Raw genomic sequence first — 18,920 nt, 5'->3', positions numbered from 1 at the left:
TAGGTCGAGGGCTATGGATCATCCAACGTTCATCCACATCAACAATAAAATATGCAATACAACATATTCGTGAATTCTAATGCAAACAACCTAGTATATCTCATGGTATTAATGATGCGTGAATCATGCTAAAATGTCCATTATTTACTTTAAAACGTAATGAGTTATTCTACTCACCTCTGGATAGCTCTGACCAGACACGGGAGCAGCTGACTCACTGCTGGGGTCCTCGGTTCCTCGGGTCCGAACCTACACAAGTGGACTCAAATGAGGGACCAAACATACATGAACATAACTCTAAACTACTCCCCAAAAACCCCCTAGAACATCATGAAACAATCATAGAAAAACATGCAAAGGAAGGCTGGACAGGGCACTTTCGGCGGCAGGTTCGGCGGCCGAAAGTCCCTCCAGAGCCGAAAGTCCCTCCAGAGCCGAAAGTCAGGCAGGTTCGGCGGCACCTTCGGCGGCCGAAACTCCCAGACAGAGACGAAACTCATGCATGTTCGGCGGCACTTTCGGCGGCCGAAACTGCCCTCCAGAGACGAAAGTCCTCTTTCGGGGGCAGGCTTCGGCAGCCGAAGGCTGCCTCCACAAGCGGGTTCGGCGGCCGAAAGTTCCTTCGGCGGCCGAACCTGAGTTTCTCCAAAGTGGCAGAAACTCAGCTCCAACATGCACAAACGCCTCCCAAACCCTTCAAACATGCATAAACCTATTCTACAACACTCCTAATCATACACAAACAAGCATACAAGTTCATAGGGGTTTCAAACTAGCCTAAACCCTACTACAACACATCAAACATACCCACATTGCTCATGAACACACATTAAACCCATAAACTCAAAACAACCTAAACATGCATTTCTACTCCATAAACTTGTATAAAACTTGTTTAAAACACATCATAAGCTAGAGATCGACTCTTACCTCTTGAAGATCGAGAGTAGAGGCGATCTAACTTAGAGTTGGGAGAGATTTAGCTCCTTGGGTCTCCAAGCTCAAAACTTGTTCTTTTGCTCAAAAATCTTCAAAACAAAGTGAAAACTAGTGAAAATCGTGAAAGATTTGAAGGAAGGAACTCAAGATCGGTGAGGGGCGGTGGAGAGCTCACCTTGGCCGAAAATGGGAAAAAAAAGGTCGCCCGTTTTCGGCTAAGGGACCCCTTTATAGGTGGCTGGCCAGGCCACATTCGGGAGCCGAACGTGCCTCCGCATGCATGCCATGTTCGGCGGCCGAACCTGGACTTCCCTCACTTATGCTTTCGGGGGCCTAAAGCACTCCCGAAGTGCATGCATGTTCGGCGGCCGAACCTGAGTTTTCCTCCAAGGCTATTTTCATGCAAAAACTCATTTCTTTCTTGATTAAAAACATAAAACACATTAAAACATTTTATGAAAACATGCTTTTACCCTTCTAGAGGTCTCCGACACTCGAGATTCCACCGGACGGTAGGAATTCCGATACCGGAGTCTAGCCGGGTATTACAAAAATATTATACAGGAAGTTCAAGAAGAAATAAGAGAAGGAGAAAGGCAAAGGAGTAAAGAAAGATTACAACAATGATGATGAACATTAAAGTGCCCTTGGTGAACTTAACATCGTCTGTGATGAAGATTGAGTTAGTTTGGCAACTAATGAAACCAGCTGGGTGATTGACAGTAGTGCAACTATTCATGCAACTTCTTGAAGGGGATCTTTTTCTCTTAGACACCAGGGAATGTCTGCTTAATGATAGAAAATGGGACGAAACTAGTCCTTATAGATATCAGGCATATTCCAGATATGTGGCTGAACTTAAGCTCTACAGGAAGACTTAATGATGAAGGTTTCTAAAACACATTCTCAAATGACAACTGGAAGCTCACCAAAGGCTCACTAATAGTGACTAGAGGCTCGAAGCATTCAAAGTTGTATGTGATATAGGCAAAGCTCTTCAGTAATGCTGTGAATATAGTGGAGAAAGAAGGTGTAGCTGAGTTATGGCATAAGAGACTCGGCCACATTAATGAGAAAGGGATGAAAAAATTAATAAAGAAGAATGTATTATCCGGAGTGAATGAGATGCATCTGAACAAGTATAGTGATTTTCTAGTAGGAAAGCATAGTAGAGTAGTCTCAAGAGTTCCCCTCCTTCCAGAATGAAGAACGTGTTGGATCTGGTATATGCCCGTAAATGTAGAAAATTTTTATGTTGTATGTAAAATGATTGTATTATGTCCATTGATCATGATAGATCCTATATAAATTATACCATGATCAATGGTTAGTATGCATGATAGATCCTATGTAAATGATAGATCAATAGTTATTGCTAAGATGAGTTCATCTTCTTTTGGCCATTTGGAAAAATATTCAACTGCTACCACCACAAATTTCCTCTATCTTGTAGTTTTTGAAAAGAGTCTCAGAATATCAATTCCCCATTGTGAAAATGGCCATGGACTTGAAATGTTGGCTTGGGAAACCACAGGCATGTTAATTCTATTATTGAACCATTAGCACACATCACATTTTTTTATGAATTCTTCTACTTTTTTTTTTCAATCATGGCCAAAAGTACTCTTGCCTGAAAATCTTATTAGCCAATTTTGTAACTCCTTCGTGAGTTGCATATACTTTATGATGTGAGAGGCTTCCTTTGAGGCTAGTCGGCTACGCATCTTGGCCATGGAGTTGACTTTGCTCTCTTATACAAAATTCCTCCTAACAGTTGATAATTGGTTGCTCTTGCTGCCACCCTTCTTGCATCGGACTTATCCTTGTCTAAAGAATTTAATGAAAGGATCCATCCAGAAGGACTCCATACTCACCTTCATGACCAATAGTGATTTTTTGAAGCTTGGGCACTTAACACTTTCTGTATACACCTTTTCTAGGAGTTGCTTTAGTTCTTTGGAAGATAAACGACTAAGCAAATCGGCCTCTTCATTATGACTCCTAGATACTTCATAGTATAGAATCAATAATTTTTTTTTGATGGAATTTACTTCGAGTATTTGACCAAGTTAAATACTTCTGCATTGTTAGGTCTTTGGCTTGATAAATTCCCTTCACTTTGTTAATGGCTAACTATGAGTTGTTGTGTACCCGTAAATCAGTCACTCTAACCTTAGAGGCCACTTGTATTCCATTGATTAAAGCCTCATACTAAACCATGTTGCTGGCTACTAAAAAGTCAAACCTTGAAGCTTAAAGTACAACAAAATGAAAGGGATCTTTCAGAGTTATACTTTCCCCACTTCTTGAAAAACCGAAGGCCCTATCGATGAATAATTTCTATGAAAACTTATGTTCTAGTGAATCTGACCTACCTTAGAGCTTCTTATCTTCTGGAAAGTTTGAATTGCTCGAATGTTCCATATTAGGTGTAGTATTAAATGAACACTCAGCTATGAAATCGACTAGTGCCTAGGCTTTAATTGCATTTTTGGACTAAAAAGTTTCAGGTTGGTGGAGGATTTTTCTTAACGATTTTTTGTCATGACACTCCCTTGATCATCTTTTAGGTACATCTTGAACTTCCTTACTGCTAACACAAAAGCAAATGCCAACTTCTCTATGTTTAAGTATTCGAGCTTGGACCCTTTAAACACTTTGCTGATATAAAAGCTTGGTTTTTGAGTTCTATCATCTTTTCTTACTAATACTACACTTTCTACTTATTCTGATATTACCAAATAAATGAGTAACTCTTCTCCTAGTAATGGGCTGCTAAGGACATATAGGGAACTGAGGTACTATTTGAGTTTTTTGATGGCTTATTGGAGATCTTCTATCTATTCAAAGTTTGGAACTTTCCTGAAGTTTTTAAATAATGGAAAGCATTTCTCTATCGATTTTGACATGAATCTTTTGAGCGCTATTATTCTCCCTGTTAATCTCTGCACATTTCGCACACACGATGGGATGAGCATATCTAATATTGCCTATGCCTTTTGTAGGTTGGGCTCAATCCCACGTCTACTTACCATGTATCCAAGAAATTTTCCTCTTGTAATAAAGAAGGCACACTTCGTGGGGTTCAATTTCATCCTATATCCACTCAGCACCATGAATACATTCTCCAAATTAGCCATGTGTTATTAAAAAAATTTACTCTTTACTATCATATCGTCCATTTATACTTCCATATTCTTGCCAATTTGGTCTATAAAGATCTTATTCATTAATCTATAATAAGTTGCCATGGCATTCTCAATCCAAAAAGCATAGCTTTGTAATAATATGTTTGTTTTTATGCGATTAATGAACTTTTTCCTCGTGAGCCTTATCCTGTGAATTTGGTGATGTCATAATATAGCATCCAAAGAAGATAAATAATCAAAGTCATGGACTCGACTAATTTATTTATTTCTAGAAAAGAATAACAATCCTTAGAACAAGCCTTGTTCAAGTTAATAAAATCTATACACTATCTAAACTAGCCATAGATTTTTTTACTAGCATAAGTTTAGCTAGTCATTTAGGGTACATGACTTCTGTGATTAATCTTATCAGTGAGCTTTTAAACTTTATCCTCCATTGCTTCTTACTTCTCCCGCCGAAGACCATCTTCTTCCATTTGATTGGTTTGGAATCAGGGTAGACATTTAGCTTATGGATTATGACTTTTGGATTAATGCTAGGCATGTCAGTCAGCAGATCTCAAGGCAAATTTATGAGCATGCTCCCTAATCAAAGCCATTATTGACTCCTTTTGTTCTTCTCTCAATCCTAGATTCTTATGGAATACTTTGTCGACTTCTCCTTCTAACAATGGAAAAGACTCAAGAGGTTCTGCATTCCTAACCCCTAACCCTTAACCCTTCATAAAACTCACTTAAAACATCATAAAAGATAAAGATCTACACTTACCTCTTGAAGATTGAGGGTTGGTGCGACCCAACTTAGAGATATGGAGAATCCAAGCTCCAAAAGTCTCCAAGCTCTCAAAACATTGATCAAAGCTTAGAACTCTTCAAAACAAAGACACAACTCATGAAAACTTGAGGGATTTAAAGAAAAAGCATGAAAACAACCAAAGGAGAGCATGAACTCACCTTAGCTCGAGAATGGGGAGAAAACTCGCCCATTTTCGGTCTAGGGGGCCTTTTATAGGTGGCCGGTCAACCACCTTCGGCGGCCAAAGCTGCTTCCACAGCTCCACCACGTTCGGCAGCCTAACGTGCCTCCTAAACAACCCCATGTTCGGCGGCCGAACTTGAGGTTCGGCGGCCGAACCTGGGTTCTTCCTTCCTTGGTCTTTTCTCTTCAAAACTCAATTTCTTTTGCATTAAACCCTAAAATCATGTGAAAACATTTTAGAAAACACATTTTATCATTCTAGAAGGCTCTGGCATCCTTGAATTCCAGATTCCGATGCCAGGATCTAGCCGGGTATTACATTTCTATAGGCTCAGTTCATTGCTCCTTATCTTCGTTCCTTACTTCCATAACTTCAAGGTTTATTTCTTCTTATAAAGTGGGTCTTGTAACTATGGCTGTAATACCCGGCTAGACTCCGGTATCGGAATTCCTACCGTCCGGTGGAATCTTAGATGTCGGAGACCTCTAGAAGGGTAGAATCATGTTTTTATAAAAATGTTTTCATGTTTTAATGGTTTTGAGTATGAAATTGAATGAGTTTTTGCATGAAAAAGTCTTTGGAGGAAAACCCAGGTTCGGCCGCCGAAAGTCAAGTTCGGCCGCCGAACATACATGCGTTTTGGAGGCACGTTAGGCCCCCGAAAGCATGAGTGAGGGAAGTCCAGGTTCGGCCGCCGAACCTCATGTTCGGCCGCCGAACATGGCATGCATGCGGAGGCACATTCGGCCCCCGAACGTGGTCTGGCCAGCCACTATAAAAGGGTCCCTTAGCCGAAAATGGGCGAGTTTTTTCTCCCCATTTCGGCCAAGGTGAGCTCTCCGCCGTCTCTCACCCATTTCTGATGTTCTTCCTCTAAATCTTTCGAGATTTTCACTTGTTTTCACTTGGTTTGGAAGATTTAAGCTTTTGAAACAAGTTTTGGAGCTTTGGGAACTCAGGAGCTCATTTTCGTGGATCTCCAGGTTTAGGTCGTCTCCCTCTCGATCTTCAAGAGGTAAGAGCCGATCTTAAGCTCCTTATGTGTTCTAAATGAGTTTTATGCAAGATCTAAGGGTAGAAATGCATGCTAGGGTATATGTTGAGTTATGGATATATATTGATGTTTTGAACAATGTGTGTTGTTTGAGTATGTTTGAAGTGTTGTAGATGGGGTATATGCATGTTTGAGGCCCCTAGGAACTTGTATGCATGCTTTGGTTGAAAAATATGCATGTTTGGAAAGGTTTGGAGGCGAGATGTGTTAAGGGAGCCAAGTTTCTGTCCTTTGGCAGAAACCAGGTTCGGCAGCCGAAGGTACTTTCGGCCGCCGAACATGGCTGGGAAGGCAAGCCTTTCGGCTGCCGAAGTTGCCCCCGAAAAGAGACTTTCGTCTCTGTCTGGCACTTTCGGCCGCCGAAGGTGCCGCCGAACCTAGCTGAGTTTCGCCTCTGTCCAGGACTTTCGGCCGCCGAAGGTGCCGCCGAAAGTGCCCTGTTCAGCCATTTCATGCATATTTTCTGTGATGTTTTCATGATGTTTTAGGGGGGTTTTTGGGGGATATATTAGAGTCATGTTTATATATGTTTGGTCCCTCATTTGAGTCCACCTGTGTAGGTTCGGACCCGAGGAACCGAGGACCCCAGCAGTGAGTTCAGCTGCTTCGGTGTTGTCAGAGTCAGCCAGAGGTGAGTGGAACTAAAACTTAATCTTTTAAATTAAATGTTTTATCATGTTTCATGCATCATGATTATGCAATAGGATGATTGCATTAGTTTTCACGAATATGCCGCATTGCATAAATTGTTGTTGATGTGGGTGAATGTTGGATGACCCAATTAGTCCAAGACAGGAAGACCAGGACCCCATGCTACGGCCTGGCACAGAGTAAGCAAGTCCAGGCCCCAGTCTATAGGCCTGGCACAGAGTAAGGTACGGTTATGGGACTCGAAGACCAGGAGCCCAGAGGAGGCCCTGGGAAAATGGTAAGTAATGTATGCTATGACAGGAAGACCAGGCCCCATTCTACAGGCCTGGCACAGAGTTAACTTGGACTATTTGGTGACAAGTTCACCCAACCCTTATGTGAATTGTTTGTGTTATGATGCATTCCATTTGAGCATAGTGTTAATGTGTTTTACTAGCTCTACTCACTGGGCTTTTAGCTCACCCCTCTCCCTTTTCCCCCAGGCTTACAGGTACAGGATATAGTGCGGGAGTTCGGATAGAGTGAAGGAGTTATGCTTATGTAATAGATAGAATTGGACATGATCAAATTGTAATGTAAAAGTGCAGTATAGCTATGTAAAGAGTTTTATGGATGTTAGTATGTGCTTGACCATAGATTGTTGTATCCCTTTTATACATGATCTTAGAGATTATGTTGATGTTTATGTAAACCAACTCAACAGATGTATGTTACCCATTGAGGGCACAGATGAGATCCCACAGAGGGATCAAAGTTATGTTTATGTTATGCACAGGTTGAGTTTGGTTGATGAGTATGCAAAGGAAAGTCTTAATTTTTATGCTTATTGTTGATCATGTATGGGATTAAGCAGGTTCACAGGATGCATGTTAGGCTTGCTACGGGTCCCGGCGGCCTTAAGTCGACCCGGATCCTAGCGCCGGTAGCGGTCCGATTTTCGGGTCGTTACAGAATGGTATCAGAGCCCTAGGTTCATATGGTCGGACCTAGAGTGTCGGGCTCATAGAGGTTATAGTAGGTCAAGCACAATAGGAAAAGGTCATGTCCACTAGGATAGGATGTGGAGTCCTGTCTTGCATGATGATGTGAAATGCCATGATTTTATGCATGTGCATTAATGATATGCTATGATATGTGATGTATGTGATGAGGGTTCATGTGTGCCCACATGAACCATATGATGCTAATGTTGCTTGTGATGTGTACTGTTTTTCAGAAAACAGGATGAGAGGAACTCGTCGATCAGCAAGATTGACTAGAGTACCACCTGAGGATGAGGGCATGAGCGCCCGTCCTCCAGCATTGCCTAGGGCAATGTCTAGCAGGTCCAACAGGGACAGAGTAGCAAGAGACCCTAGAAGGTCTTTGGATCTGGGTAGAAGCAGATCAGTAAGGGGAACAGTGCAGGGAGGAATGTCTGAGGATATGGAAGTAGATCAGAGGAGGGATGGCAGTCTCGGTGTGAGCATGCCGGAAGAGGGCATGGGAGAATCAGAAGGAGGCGCTCAGGCCTCGAGTTATGTCCAGCCACATCACTACCCACCCTATTCACACCATCCAGGGTATTCGATGGGAGGTTGATAAGCGGTTGTCGAAGCCGTCAAAAATAAACCTATTAGACAATCAACAATAAACTTGTAGATAGTGGCAATAGGGTCGAACCACAGAGAATTGACACCAATGATTTTCCTAATAATGACTAGGTCAAGTAAATAACAAGTAAATAAAAGAGGGGGGTTTTGTGTTGAAGATGTACTAAAGCTAATTAACAATAGCAAGCAAATAATTTAAAGATGAGTAAATCAATAAGAGAAAAGCTTCTAGTTGAAGTATGGATCTTATTTCAGATTGTTTAGAATTGATCATTGATTCTTTAATACTCCTATTTATCTCAATAAATTAGTTTAGGATGTGGAAGACGCTTCTCACAATCCAAATTCCTCCTTAGTTCTAGTTTGATTAGGAAACGTTCGCTAATCAAACACTAATCAACAAGTTGCCAAGGAACGTCCTTGGGGCATTGTAGCATCGAACAACTGTTGACTGCATTAAGACTTAGAGAAACCCAATTCTATCCTTGCCAACCGCGTGGTCAAGTTTAGATTATGCAATTTGATTAAATGTGTATTTGAACAACCTAAGCAATTACGGACCTAAATCATTCAAACAATATTACTTAAGCAATTTAAAAGCAATGGGCCCTTATTGATTCTAAAAGCAAAGTAATAATTATGGAAAGCTCAAATTGCATAAATATTGAGAATAAATAGAAGTTTAACAATGGAGATTTAAATCTCCCAATTCATAACAAAATCTGAAATTCACCAACTTCAACTAGAAAAGAAGGAGTTTAGCCACTCATGGTGGACTAAATACACAAAAAGATGAAAAGAAAAGAAAAGAAGAAAAATGCTGGAGAGTTTCTGGCGAGTTGAGTTGCTGATCACCAGATCAGAAGGTCCTTTTGCTGGTTTGGAAGCTCTCCTTTTATAGCTGTAGAATTTCTCTCCATCTAGGGTTTTGAAATCCCTCTTTGATTTGGTGTTTGACTCCTCTTTTGATGTTGAATTTAATTGCAATTGGAATTCCTTGGATGAGAAGTTCTTTTCGTGGCTCTTGGATTTGTATTGATAGTGATTGAGTTGGATTTGGACTTCTGAAAATTCGGATTTTTGTTTTCTGCCCAAATTCCCGTTCTGCTGTCAGTTTCTGTTGTGAAAGGGATTTGCCCGGTGATTTGACCAGTTTCTTCAAGTGATTGGGCAAATCGCTGACCAGATCGCTTCTCTGTGAGTCAGTCCTCTATGTCTCTGCGAGTGATTTGGCCAGTGATCTTCGAGTTTCTTGGGCAAATCACTGGGCAAATCATCCTTTTGTAATTTTTCTGCACTTTTTCTCCTATTTTCCAATTTCTTCCTTTTCTGTAAAAACAAGATAAAAACCATAAATTAAACTAAAAAATGTGTAAATAAGCAATAATAATTATGATAAAAATGTGGCTAAATTATGTTTGATCAAATACCCCCACACCTAGCTTTTTGCTTGTCCTCAAGCAACGAATAACTTAGCCAATCAAGCCCCCTTCTTCCTTAGAGCCTAAGTTCCACTTAATCAGCCCCTCCTAGACTCCTAAGCTGAAGTATCACAGTATAGAGTACATGCACCAAGGTCGTCCTCTCCTTTTCTTGTTTCCTTTCACCTACCATGGTCAAGAGAAAGGTTTTTGACTCAATCATGCTTATTCTTTTATGTTAGGTTTAGTGCAGCCCCTAGGAGTGACTTGCCCCTTTTCTTCTTTCTTCCTTTTTATTTTTATTTTTATTTTCAGCAGCACTTATTCTTATCCTTGCCTGAAAAAGTCACTAACCTTTTTACGCGATTGTGTACATGGGTGATACACCCCCGGTTACTCAGTTAGTCACTTGTTCAAGTGGCTACTAGCTCTGTTCATAGTCTAGACCATCGAAACTTATTTGCTTGGAAAAGTCACTGACCTTTTTACGCGATTGTGTACATGGGTGATACACCCCCGGTTACTCAGTCAGTCACTTCTCCAAGTGGCTATTAGGCTCAGTTCATAGTCTTAAACCATTGGAACAAGTTTATGATTTGTGCTTTATGCTGGTTTTTTATGATAGTTTGGGCAAATCAGCTCATAGGGAGTTACACTAACTTTGTGTTTGCATGTATTTGTATTTTTATTTCCCTTGACCTTAGCAAATTTGAGGATTCAATTCAAGAGAAAAACTCTCTAAGTGAAGGTAACATACTGTGAATGATTCAATTTAAGCTTAAAGGGGTGGTAGATCAATGGGGTCATGAGATAAGGAAACTCTTTTAACCTTGTTATCTATGTTGAGTAGAGCAAAAGCTAAGACAAAAATTCTGTGTGTGTGTGCAAAAAGTGAAAAAAAAAAAAATTCTGGTGTGTGCAAAAAAGGGGTAAGAATAATGCAAAAAGAAAAAAGAAACAAAAAGAAACAAAAAGAAACAAAAAGAAACAAAAAGAAATCAAAAAGAAATCAAAAGATGGTGTGATCAGTGAATAAATACTCTCCAGTACCCCCACACCTATCCCAAATATTGTCCTCAATGTTTGAATATATATATAGAGAAATGAAGGAGAAAAGGGAAAGGGACTTCCTGGCCTGTGGGTGATTTGACCAGTGACTTGGGCAAGCACTGGGCAAATCACTGGGCAGATCGCTAGGTGTATCACTTGGCAAGTCCGTGGGCGCATCAGTGGGCACATCGCTGGGCATAGCGCTTGGCACATTGCTGGTGAAATCACTGGGCGTACTAGTGGGCGCATCAGTGGGCAAATTGCTGGGCACATCAGTGGTTGCATCGCCTTCCTCATGACCTGCGGGATGTGTGGCAATGGTGGTTTCTGGTTCTGGCTCTGATCTCGGCGGTGGAGGTGGCGACTGAGTTCTTGGCCGTTTCTGGCCGTGATATGTCTGGACGGCCGGTGAGTCGGTGCGTCCTGTTGCTGTTTCAGTAGTCGGTGGCGTGTCGGTGCTGGTGGTGGCCGGTGGAGTGGTGTCCCACGTTTCATCGTCACTGTCAGAGGGGATGGGGTTCGGCAGCCCTAGTTTCTTCCACATGAACGGCCCGCCGGTGGCCTTCATCTTAATTCTTACCATGGTGGTCTTGGGTTTGCCGGTGGGTCAGTGGTGGTCGGAGGAGAGAAATCTTGAAGAAGAAGAGATAAAAGACAATAAGTAGCGTAAAAAGTAAAAAAAAATAATAATAAAAGAAAAGAACTACTTAAAGTGATTTGGGTATGTGAACTGCCCTGATCATTTAATGCTGGCCCTCTGGATTCTTGACAGGGTGATTTGACCAGTGATTTGGGTAAACAGTGGGCAAATCACTTGGCCAGATCGCTTCTCCTTTGCAGTTGCTGGGCTGGTACTGTTCACGCCCTTTTCTGATAATGTGCTTGATTTTGCGATTGGACCGGTGATCTTGATCAAATTATCTGGGCAATTGGGCAAATCACTGCCCCGATCACTTGTGACTATGGTATATTCAGTCGATTTGCCCGGCGATTTGGGCAAGCAGTGGGCAAATCACTGGGCAAATCACTACATTTGGGCTGCCTCCCAGTAGTGCCCTGTTTTCTGTCTTGGGCTGGACTTCAGTGTCTTGCTCAGCAGTCTTGGGAAGGGGGATCCAAGGGAACCTCCTCCACAACATGGACAGTAAAACCTTCATAGAATCTCTTCAAACGATGCCCATTAACCTTGAAAACCTTGCTTGTTTGTGGACTCCGTACGTCAATAGCTTCATGTGCTGCATCCTGTCTCTGATTCTGGTGAAATGAGCCTCCACCGAATGGTCTTGAGGTGCCTTTTATGTCCTCCAAGGTCCACCCAATTGCTTTTTTGTGCTTCTTTAACACATCAAGGAGCTTTTCCTCTTCTTCTTGGCTGAGCTGGTTAGAAATAATGACTGGAAGTGAATTTCCAGCTCCCAAGTAGGCATATTTGAGGTGGCTTGGCAATGGTTTCAGTTCTAGTGCTGATTTCTGCTGTTTGCTGTCTGATTTGGGCTGTGATTTGGGCAGATTATCTGGTGGTCTGGGCAAATCACTTTCTGTCAAGTCTGTCTGCTCCAGTGATTTGGTCTGTGATTTGAGCAGATTATCTGGTGGTCTGGGCAAATCACTGGGCAAATCACCCACATCCAGCAAGTTACAGCAGTCTGCTGTTTTTTCTGCTTCAGTGATGTTGCTGTCCACTTCTCCTTTCCTGCAAAGACCTTCATAAAGTAAGTTTTCTTGATCAAAATCAAAAATTTCTTGACTTAAATCATCAATAACATCAAGGCCATAAACAGGAGAAACATCATTGGGGAATTTCATGGCATCATAAACATTAAATTTGATAACTTCCCCTTCAAACGCCATAGTCAATGTGCCATCATGCACATCAATTTTTGTTCTTGCTGTGCTTAAGAATGGTCTCCCAAGTAAGATATCAGAGGTGATGTTGCCCTTATCATCCTCCATGTCAATGACATAAAAATCAGCTGGGAAGACTAGTTGGTCCACTTGCACCAACACATCTTCTAGCACTCCTTTGGGGTAGACAACGGATCGATCAGCCAATTGAATCATAATGCTGGTGCCCTTGAGTGTACCTGCATTCAACAAGTTAAAAATAGAAAGAGGCATGACATTTATTGAAGCTCCAAGGTCACACATGGCCTTCTTTATTCCTATGTTGCCTATTTTGCATGAAATGGCAAACATTCCTCTATCTTTGCATTTGGTGGGAAGTTTCCTTTGAATTACAGCTGAGACACACTCCCCCACACTTACCTTTTTATGTTCAGCAAGTTTCCTCCTATTGGTGCATAGCTCTTTGAGAAATTTAGCATACCTTGGTATTTGTTTGATAGCATCAAGTAGGGGTATGTTGATTTTCACTTTGCGAAGTGTCTCCAATATCTCTTTTTCCTCTTTCTCCTTTTGGGCTCTTGCAAATCTCTTTGGGAAGGGAGGAGGTACCTTGAATTTCTCCATAAGTTGCTGTTTCTGCCTTTGAATGGATTCTGCCTGGTCTGTTGATTTGGGCAGATCACTCTCTGCCTTCTCTGGTGATTTGGGCAAATCACTGCTGGACAGCTCAATTTGCCCAGCGATCGGGTCAGTTTCTACTAGTGAATTGGGCAAATCACTGCCCTGATCACTTTCTGGCAGAATTTCTTCCATGGCCTGTTTTTGCAATTTTTCAGCCCTATTGTCTTACAATTCCTTTCCACTCCTCAATGTGATGGCACTAGCATTTTGCCTTGGATTTATCTCAGTTTGGGAGGGCAAACAACAACTTACCTGTGCTAGCAATCTGGTTGTGCTGGATTGTCCAGGGGGCTGGTTTGTTTCAGAAATTTCAGCAGATTTTGGTTCAGTTGGGGCACTTCCAGCAGTTGCTGGTTTATGGACAGCAGCAGGGGATGTACCAGGTACTTCGGCTGGTGCTGATTTGCGGGCAGCAGTGGTTGTTGCAGTTTGACAGCAGTTGCTGTCTCTATTTTCAGCAACTTGGACAGCAGCAAATTCTGTAATTTCTGGTGTAATTTTGGCAGTTTCAGCAAGTGCAGCAACTTCTGGTTCAGTGGGGGCAATTTCTGAGGTTGCTGATTTTTGGACAGCAGGTGTTGTTTTTGCAGCAGGAGCTTCGGTTGGTGCTGATTTTTGGACAGCAGCAGGTTCTGCAGTGGTGATTTGTGCCGCAGACTCAGCAGCTTGGTCTGTTTCCTCGTCATCGTCCCATAGATCTTGAAGCTCTTCCTCTCTTCTTAATATGTGCGCGTTCATTGAGTTGACCGCTTGATCCACTTTCTGTTGGAGAATTTTTCCAGAAATTTCCAATTTCCTTACCATCTCTTCAAGTTCCATATTGGAGTTTTGAGGTGTTGCTTGGGCTTGATAGTTTTGGTAGTAGTCAGCCCTTGCATAGCCATAATTCGGATTGTCCCCCCAACATGGATTGTATTGCAGATCTCTTTGGTAGTCATGGTAGTGGTCTGTCCTAGCATAGCCATAGCTCAGATTGTCTCCCCAACCTGTATTGTATGTGTCAAGGTAGGGATTATGTCTTGGCTGTCCATAGAATCCTTCAAATGCATGTGCTTGTTGAAGTTGTTGAACTTGTCGAGCTTGACCATAATTTCTCACAATAGAGGTTAGTTCAGAAATTTGAGAAGAGAGAAAAGACATACTTACCGTAGCCATGCTTGTAAATCAGCCCTGGTCATAAAAGGAAAATACGTTAGTTAGATCAATTCCCCGGCAACGGCGCCAATTTTTGATAAGCGGTTGTCGAAGCCGTCAAAAATAAACCTATTAGACAATCAACAATAAACTTGTAGATAGTGGCAATAGGGTCGAACCATAGAGAATTGACACCAATGATTTTCCTAATAATGACTAGGTCAAGTAAATAACAAGTAAATAAAAGAGGGGGGTTTTGTGTTGAAGATGTACTAAAGCTAATTAACAATAGCAAGCAAATAATTTAAAGATGAGTAAATCAATAAGAGAAAAGCTTCTAGTTGAAGTATGGATCTTATTTCAGATTGTTTAGAATTGATCATTGATTCTTTAATACTCCTATTTATCTCAATAAATTAGTTTAGGATGTAGAAGACGCTTCTCACAATCCAAATTCCTCCTTAGTTCTAGTTTGATTAGGAAACGTTCGCTAATCAAACACTAATCAACAAGTTGCCAAGGAACGTCCTTGGGGCATTGTAGCATCGAACAACTGTTGACTGCATTAAGACTTAGAGAAACCCAATTCTATCCTTGCCAACCGCGTGGTCAAGTTTAGATTATGCAATTTGATTAAATGTGTATTTGAACAACCTAAGCAATTACGGACCTAAATCATTCAAACAATATTACTTAAGCAATTTAAAAGCAATGGGCCCTTATTGATTCTAAAAGCAAAGTAATAATTATGGAAAGCTCAAATTGCATAAATATTGAGAATAAATAGAAGTTTAACAATGGAGATTTAAATCTCCCAATTCATAACAAAATCTGAAATTCACCAACTTCAACTAGAAAAGAAGGAGTTTAGCCACTCATGGTGGACTAAATACACAAAAAGATGAAAAGAAAAGAAAAGAAGAAAAATGCTGGAGAGTTTCTGGCGAGTTGAGTTGCTGATCACCAGATCAGAAGGTCCTTTTGCTGGTTTGGAAGCTCTCCTTTTATAGCTGTAGAATTTCTCTCCATCTAGGGTTTTGAAATCCCTCTTTGATTTGGTGTTTGACTCCTCTTTTGATATTGAATTTAATTGCAATTGGAATTCCTTGGATGAGAAGTTCTTTTCGTGGCTCTTGGATTTGTATTGATAGTGATTGAGTTGGATTTGGACTTCTGAAAATTCGGATTTTTGTTTTCTGCCCAAATTCCCGTTCTGCTGTCAGTTTCTGTTGTGAAAGGGATTTGCCCGGTGATTTGACCAGTTTCTTCAAGTGATTGGGCAAATCGCTGACCAGATCGCTTCTCTGTGAGTCAGTCCTCTATGTCTCTGCGAGTGATTTGGCCAGTGATCTTCGAGTTTCTTGGGCAAATCACTGGGCAAATCATCCTTTTGTAATTTTTCTGCACTTTTTCTCCTATTTTCCAATTTCTTCCTTTTCTGTAAAAACAAGATAAAAACCATAAATTAAACTAAAAAATGTGTAAATAAGCAATAATAATTATGATAAAAATGTGGCTAAATTATGTTTGATCAAATACCCCCACACCTAGCTTTTTGCTTGTCCTCAAGCAACGAATAACTTAGCCAATCAAGCCCCCTTCTTCCTTAGAGCCTAAGTTCCACTTAATCAGCCCCTCCTAGACTCCTAAGCTGAAGTATCACAGTATAGAGTACATGCACCAAGGTCGTCCTCTCCTTTTCTTGTTTCCTTTCACCTACCATGGTCAAGAGAAAGGTTTTTGACTCAATCATGCTTATTCTTTTATGTTAGGTTTAGTGCAGCCCCTAGGAGTGACTTGCCCCTTTTCTTCTTTCTTCCTTTTTATTTTTATTTTTATTTTCAGCAGCACTTATTCTTATCCTTGCCTGAAAAAGTCACTAACCTTTTTACGCGATTGTGTACATGGGTGATACACCCCCGGTTACTCAGTTAGTCACTTGTTCAAGTGGCTACTAGCTCTGTTCATAGTCTAGACCATCGAAACTTATTTGCTTGGAAAAGTCACTGACCTTTTTACGCGATTGTGTACATGGGTGATACACCCCCGGTTACTCAGTCAGTCACTTCTCCAAGTGGCTATTAGGCTCAGTTCATAGTCTTAAACCATTGGAACAAGTTTATGATTTGTGCTTTATGCTGGTTTTTTATGATAGTTTGGGCAAATCAGCTCATAGGGAGTTACACTAACTTTGTGTTTGCATGTATTTGTATTTTTATTTCCCTTGACCTTAGCAAATTTGAGGATTCAATTCAAGAGAAAAACTCTCTAAGTGAAGGTAACATACTGTGAATGATTCAATTTAAGCTTAAAGGGGTGGTAGATCAATGGGGTCATGAGATAAGGAAACTCTTTTAACCTTGTTATCTATGTTGAGTAGAGCAAAAGCTAAGACAAAAATTCTGTGTGTGTGTGCAAAAAGTGAAAAAAAAAAAAATTCTGGTGTGTGCAAAAAAGGGGTAAGAATAATGCAAAAAGAAAAAGAAACAAAAAGAAACAAAAAGAAACAAAAAGAAACAAAAAGAAATCAAAAAGAAATCAAAAGATGGTGTGATCAGTGAATAAATACTCTCCAGTACCCCCACACCTATCCCAAATATTGTCCTCAATGTTTGAATATATATATAGAGAAATGAAGGAGAAAAGGGAAAGGGACTTCCTGGCCTGTGGGTGATTTGACCAGTGACTTGGGCAAGCACTGGGCAAATCACTGGGCAGATCGCTAGGTGTATCACTTGGCAAGTCCGTGGGCGCATCAGTGGGCACATCGCTGGGCATAGCGCTTGGCACATTGCTGGTGAAATCACTGGGCGTACTAGTGGGCGCATCAGTGGGCAAATTGCTGGGCACATCAGTGGTTGCATCGCCTTCCTCATGACCTGCGGGATGTGTGGCAATGGTGGTTTCTGGTTCTGGCTCTGATCTCGGCGGTGGAGGTGGCGACTGAGTTCTTGGCCGTTTCTGGCCGTGATATGTCTGGACGGCCGGTGAGTCGGTGCGTCCTGTTGCTGTTTCAGTAGTCGGTGGCGTGTCGGTGCTGGTGGTGGCCGGTGGAGTGGTGTCCCACGTTTCATCGTCACTGTCAGAGGGGATGGGGTTCGGCAGCCCTAGTTTCTTCCACATGAACGGCCCGCCGGTGGCCTTCATCTTAATTCTTACCATGGTGGTCTTGGGTTTGCCGGTGGGTCAGTGGTGGTCGGAGGAGAGAAATCTTGAAGAAGAAGAGATAAAAGACAATAAGTAGCGTAAAAAGTAAAAAAAAATAATAATAAAAGAAAAGAACTACTTAAAGTGATTTGGGTATGTGAACTGCCCTGATCATTTAATGCTGGCCCTCTGGATTCTTGACAGGGTGATTTGACCAGTGATTTGGGTAAACAGTGGGCAAATCACTTGGCCAGATCGCTTCTCCTTTGCAGTTGCTGGGCTGGTACTGTTCACGCCCTTTTCTGATAATGTGCTTGATTTTGCGATTGGACCGGTGATCTTGATCAAATTATCTGGGCAATTGGGCAAATCACTGCCCCGATCACTTGTGACTATGGTATATTCAGTCGATTTGCCCGGCGATTTGGGCAAGCAGTGGGCAAATCACTGGGCAAATCACTACATTTGGGCTGCCTCCCAGTAGTGCCCTGTTTTCTGTCTTGGGCTGGACTTCAGTGTCTTGCTCAGCAGTCTTGGGAAGGGGGATCCAAGGGAACCTCCTCCACAACATGGACAGTAAAACCTTCATAGAATCTCTTCAAACGATGCCCATTAACCTTGAAAACCTTGCTTGTTTGTGGACTCCGTACGTCAATAGCTTCATGTGCTGCATCCTGTCTCTGATTCTGGTGAAATGAGCCTCCACCGAATGGTCTTGAGGTGCCTTTTATGTCCTCCAAGGTCCACCCAATTGCTTTTTTGTGCTTCTTTAACACATCAAGGAGCTTTTCCTCTTCTTCTTGGCTGAGCTGGTTAGAAATAATGACTGGAAGTGAATTTCCAGCTCCCAAGTAGGCATATTTGAGGTGGCTTGGCAATGGTTTCAGTTCTAGTGCTGATTTCTGCTGTTTGCTGTCTGATTTGGGCTGTGATTTGGGCAGATTATCTGGTGGTCTGGGCAAATCACTTTCTGTCAAGTCTGTCTGCTCCAGTGATTTGGTCTGTGATTTGAGCAGATTATCTGGTGGTCTGGGCAAATCACTGGGCAAATCACCCACATCCAGCAAGTTACAGCAGTCTGCTGTTTTTTCTGCTTCAGTGATGTTGCTGTCCACTTCTCCTTTCCTGCAAAGACCTTCATAAAGTAAGTTTTCTTGATCAAAATCAAAAATTTCTTGACTTAAATCATCAATAACATCAAGGCCATAAACAGGAGAAACATCATTGGGGAATTTCATGGCATCATAAACATTAAATTTGATAACTTCCCCTTCAAA

At 41.6% G+C, this 18,920-nt stretch overlaps 1 protein-coding gene across 1 annotated transcript; it reads right to left on the bottom strand.

Moving 5' to 3' along the window:
* Positions 1-16,120: 16,120 nt before the first annotated feature.
* LOC122724416 (putative uncharacterized protein DDB_G0290521) lies at positions 16,121-17,658 on the bottom strand. The gene is made up of 2 exons (XM_043959362.1): positions 17,208-17,658; positions 16,121-16,212 (listed from the first exon to the last, which is right to left on the bottom strand). The coding sequence occupies exons 1-2, from the start codon at positions 17,656-17,658 to the stop codon at positions 16,121-16,123; spliced, it is 543 nt and encodes a 180-aa protein (XP_043815297.1).
* Positions 17,659-18,920: the final 1,262 nt, after the last annotated feature.

This window comes from Manihot esculenta, chromosome 8 (genome assembly GCF_001659605.2).
Source record: "Manihot esculenta cultivar AM560-2 chromosome 8, M.esculenta_v8, whole genome shotgun sequence".
In the NCBI taxonomy this organism is placed as follows: domain Eukaryota; kingdom Viridiplantae; phylum Streptophyta; class Magnoliopsida; order Malpighiales; family Euphorbiaceae; genus Manihot; species Manihot esculenta.
This window is presented reverse-complemented; position numbering and strand designations above follow the sequence as displayed.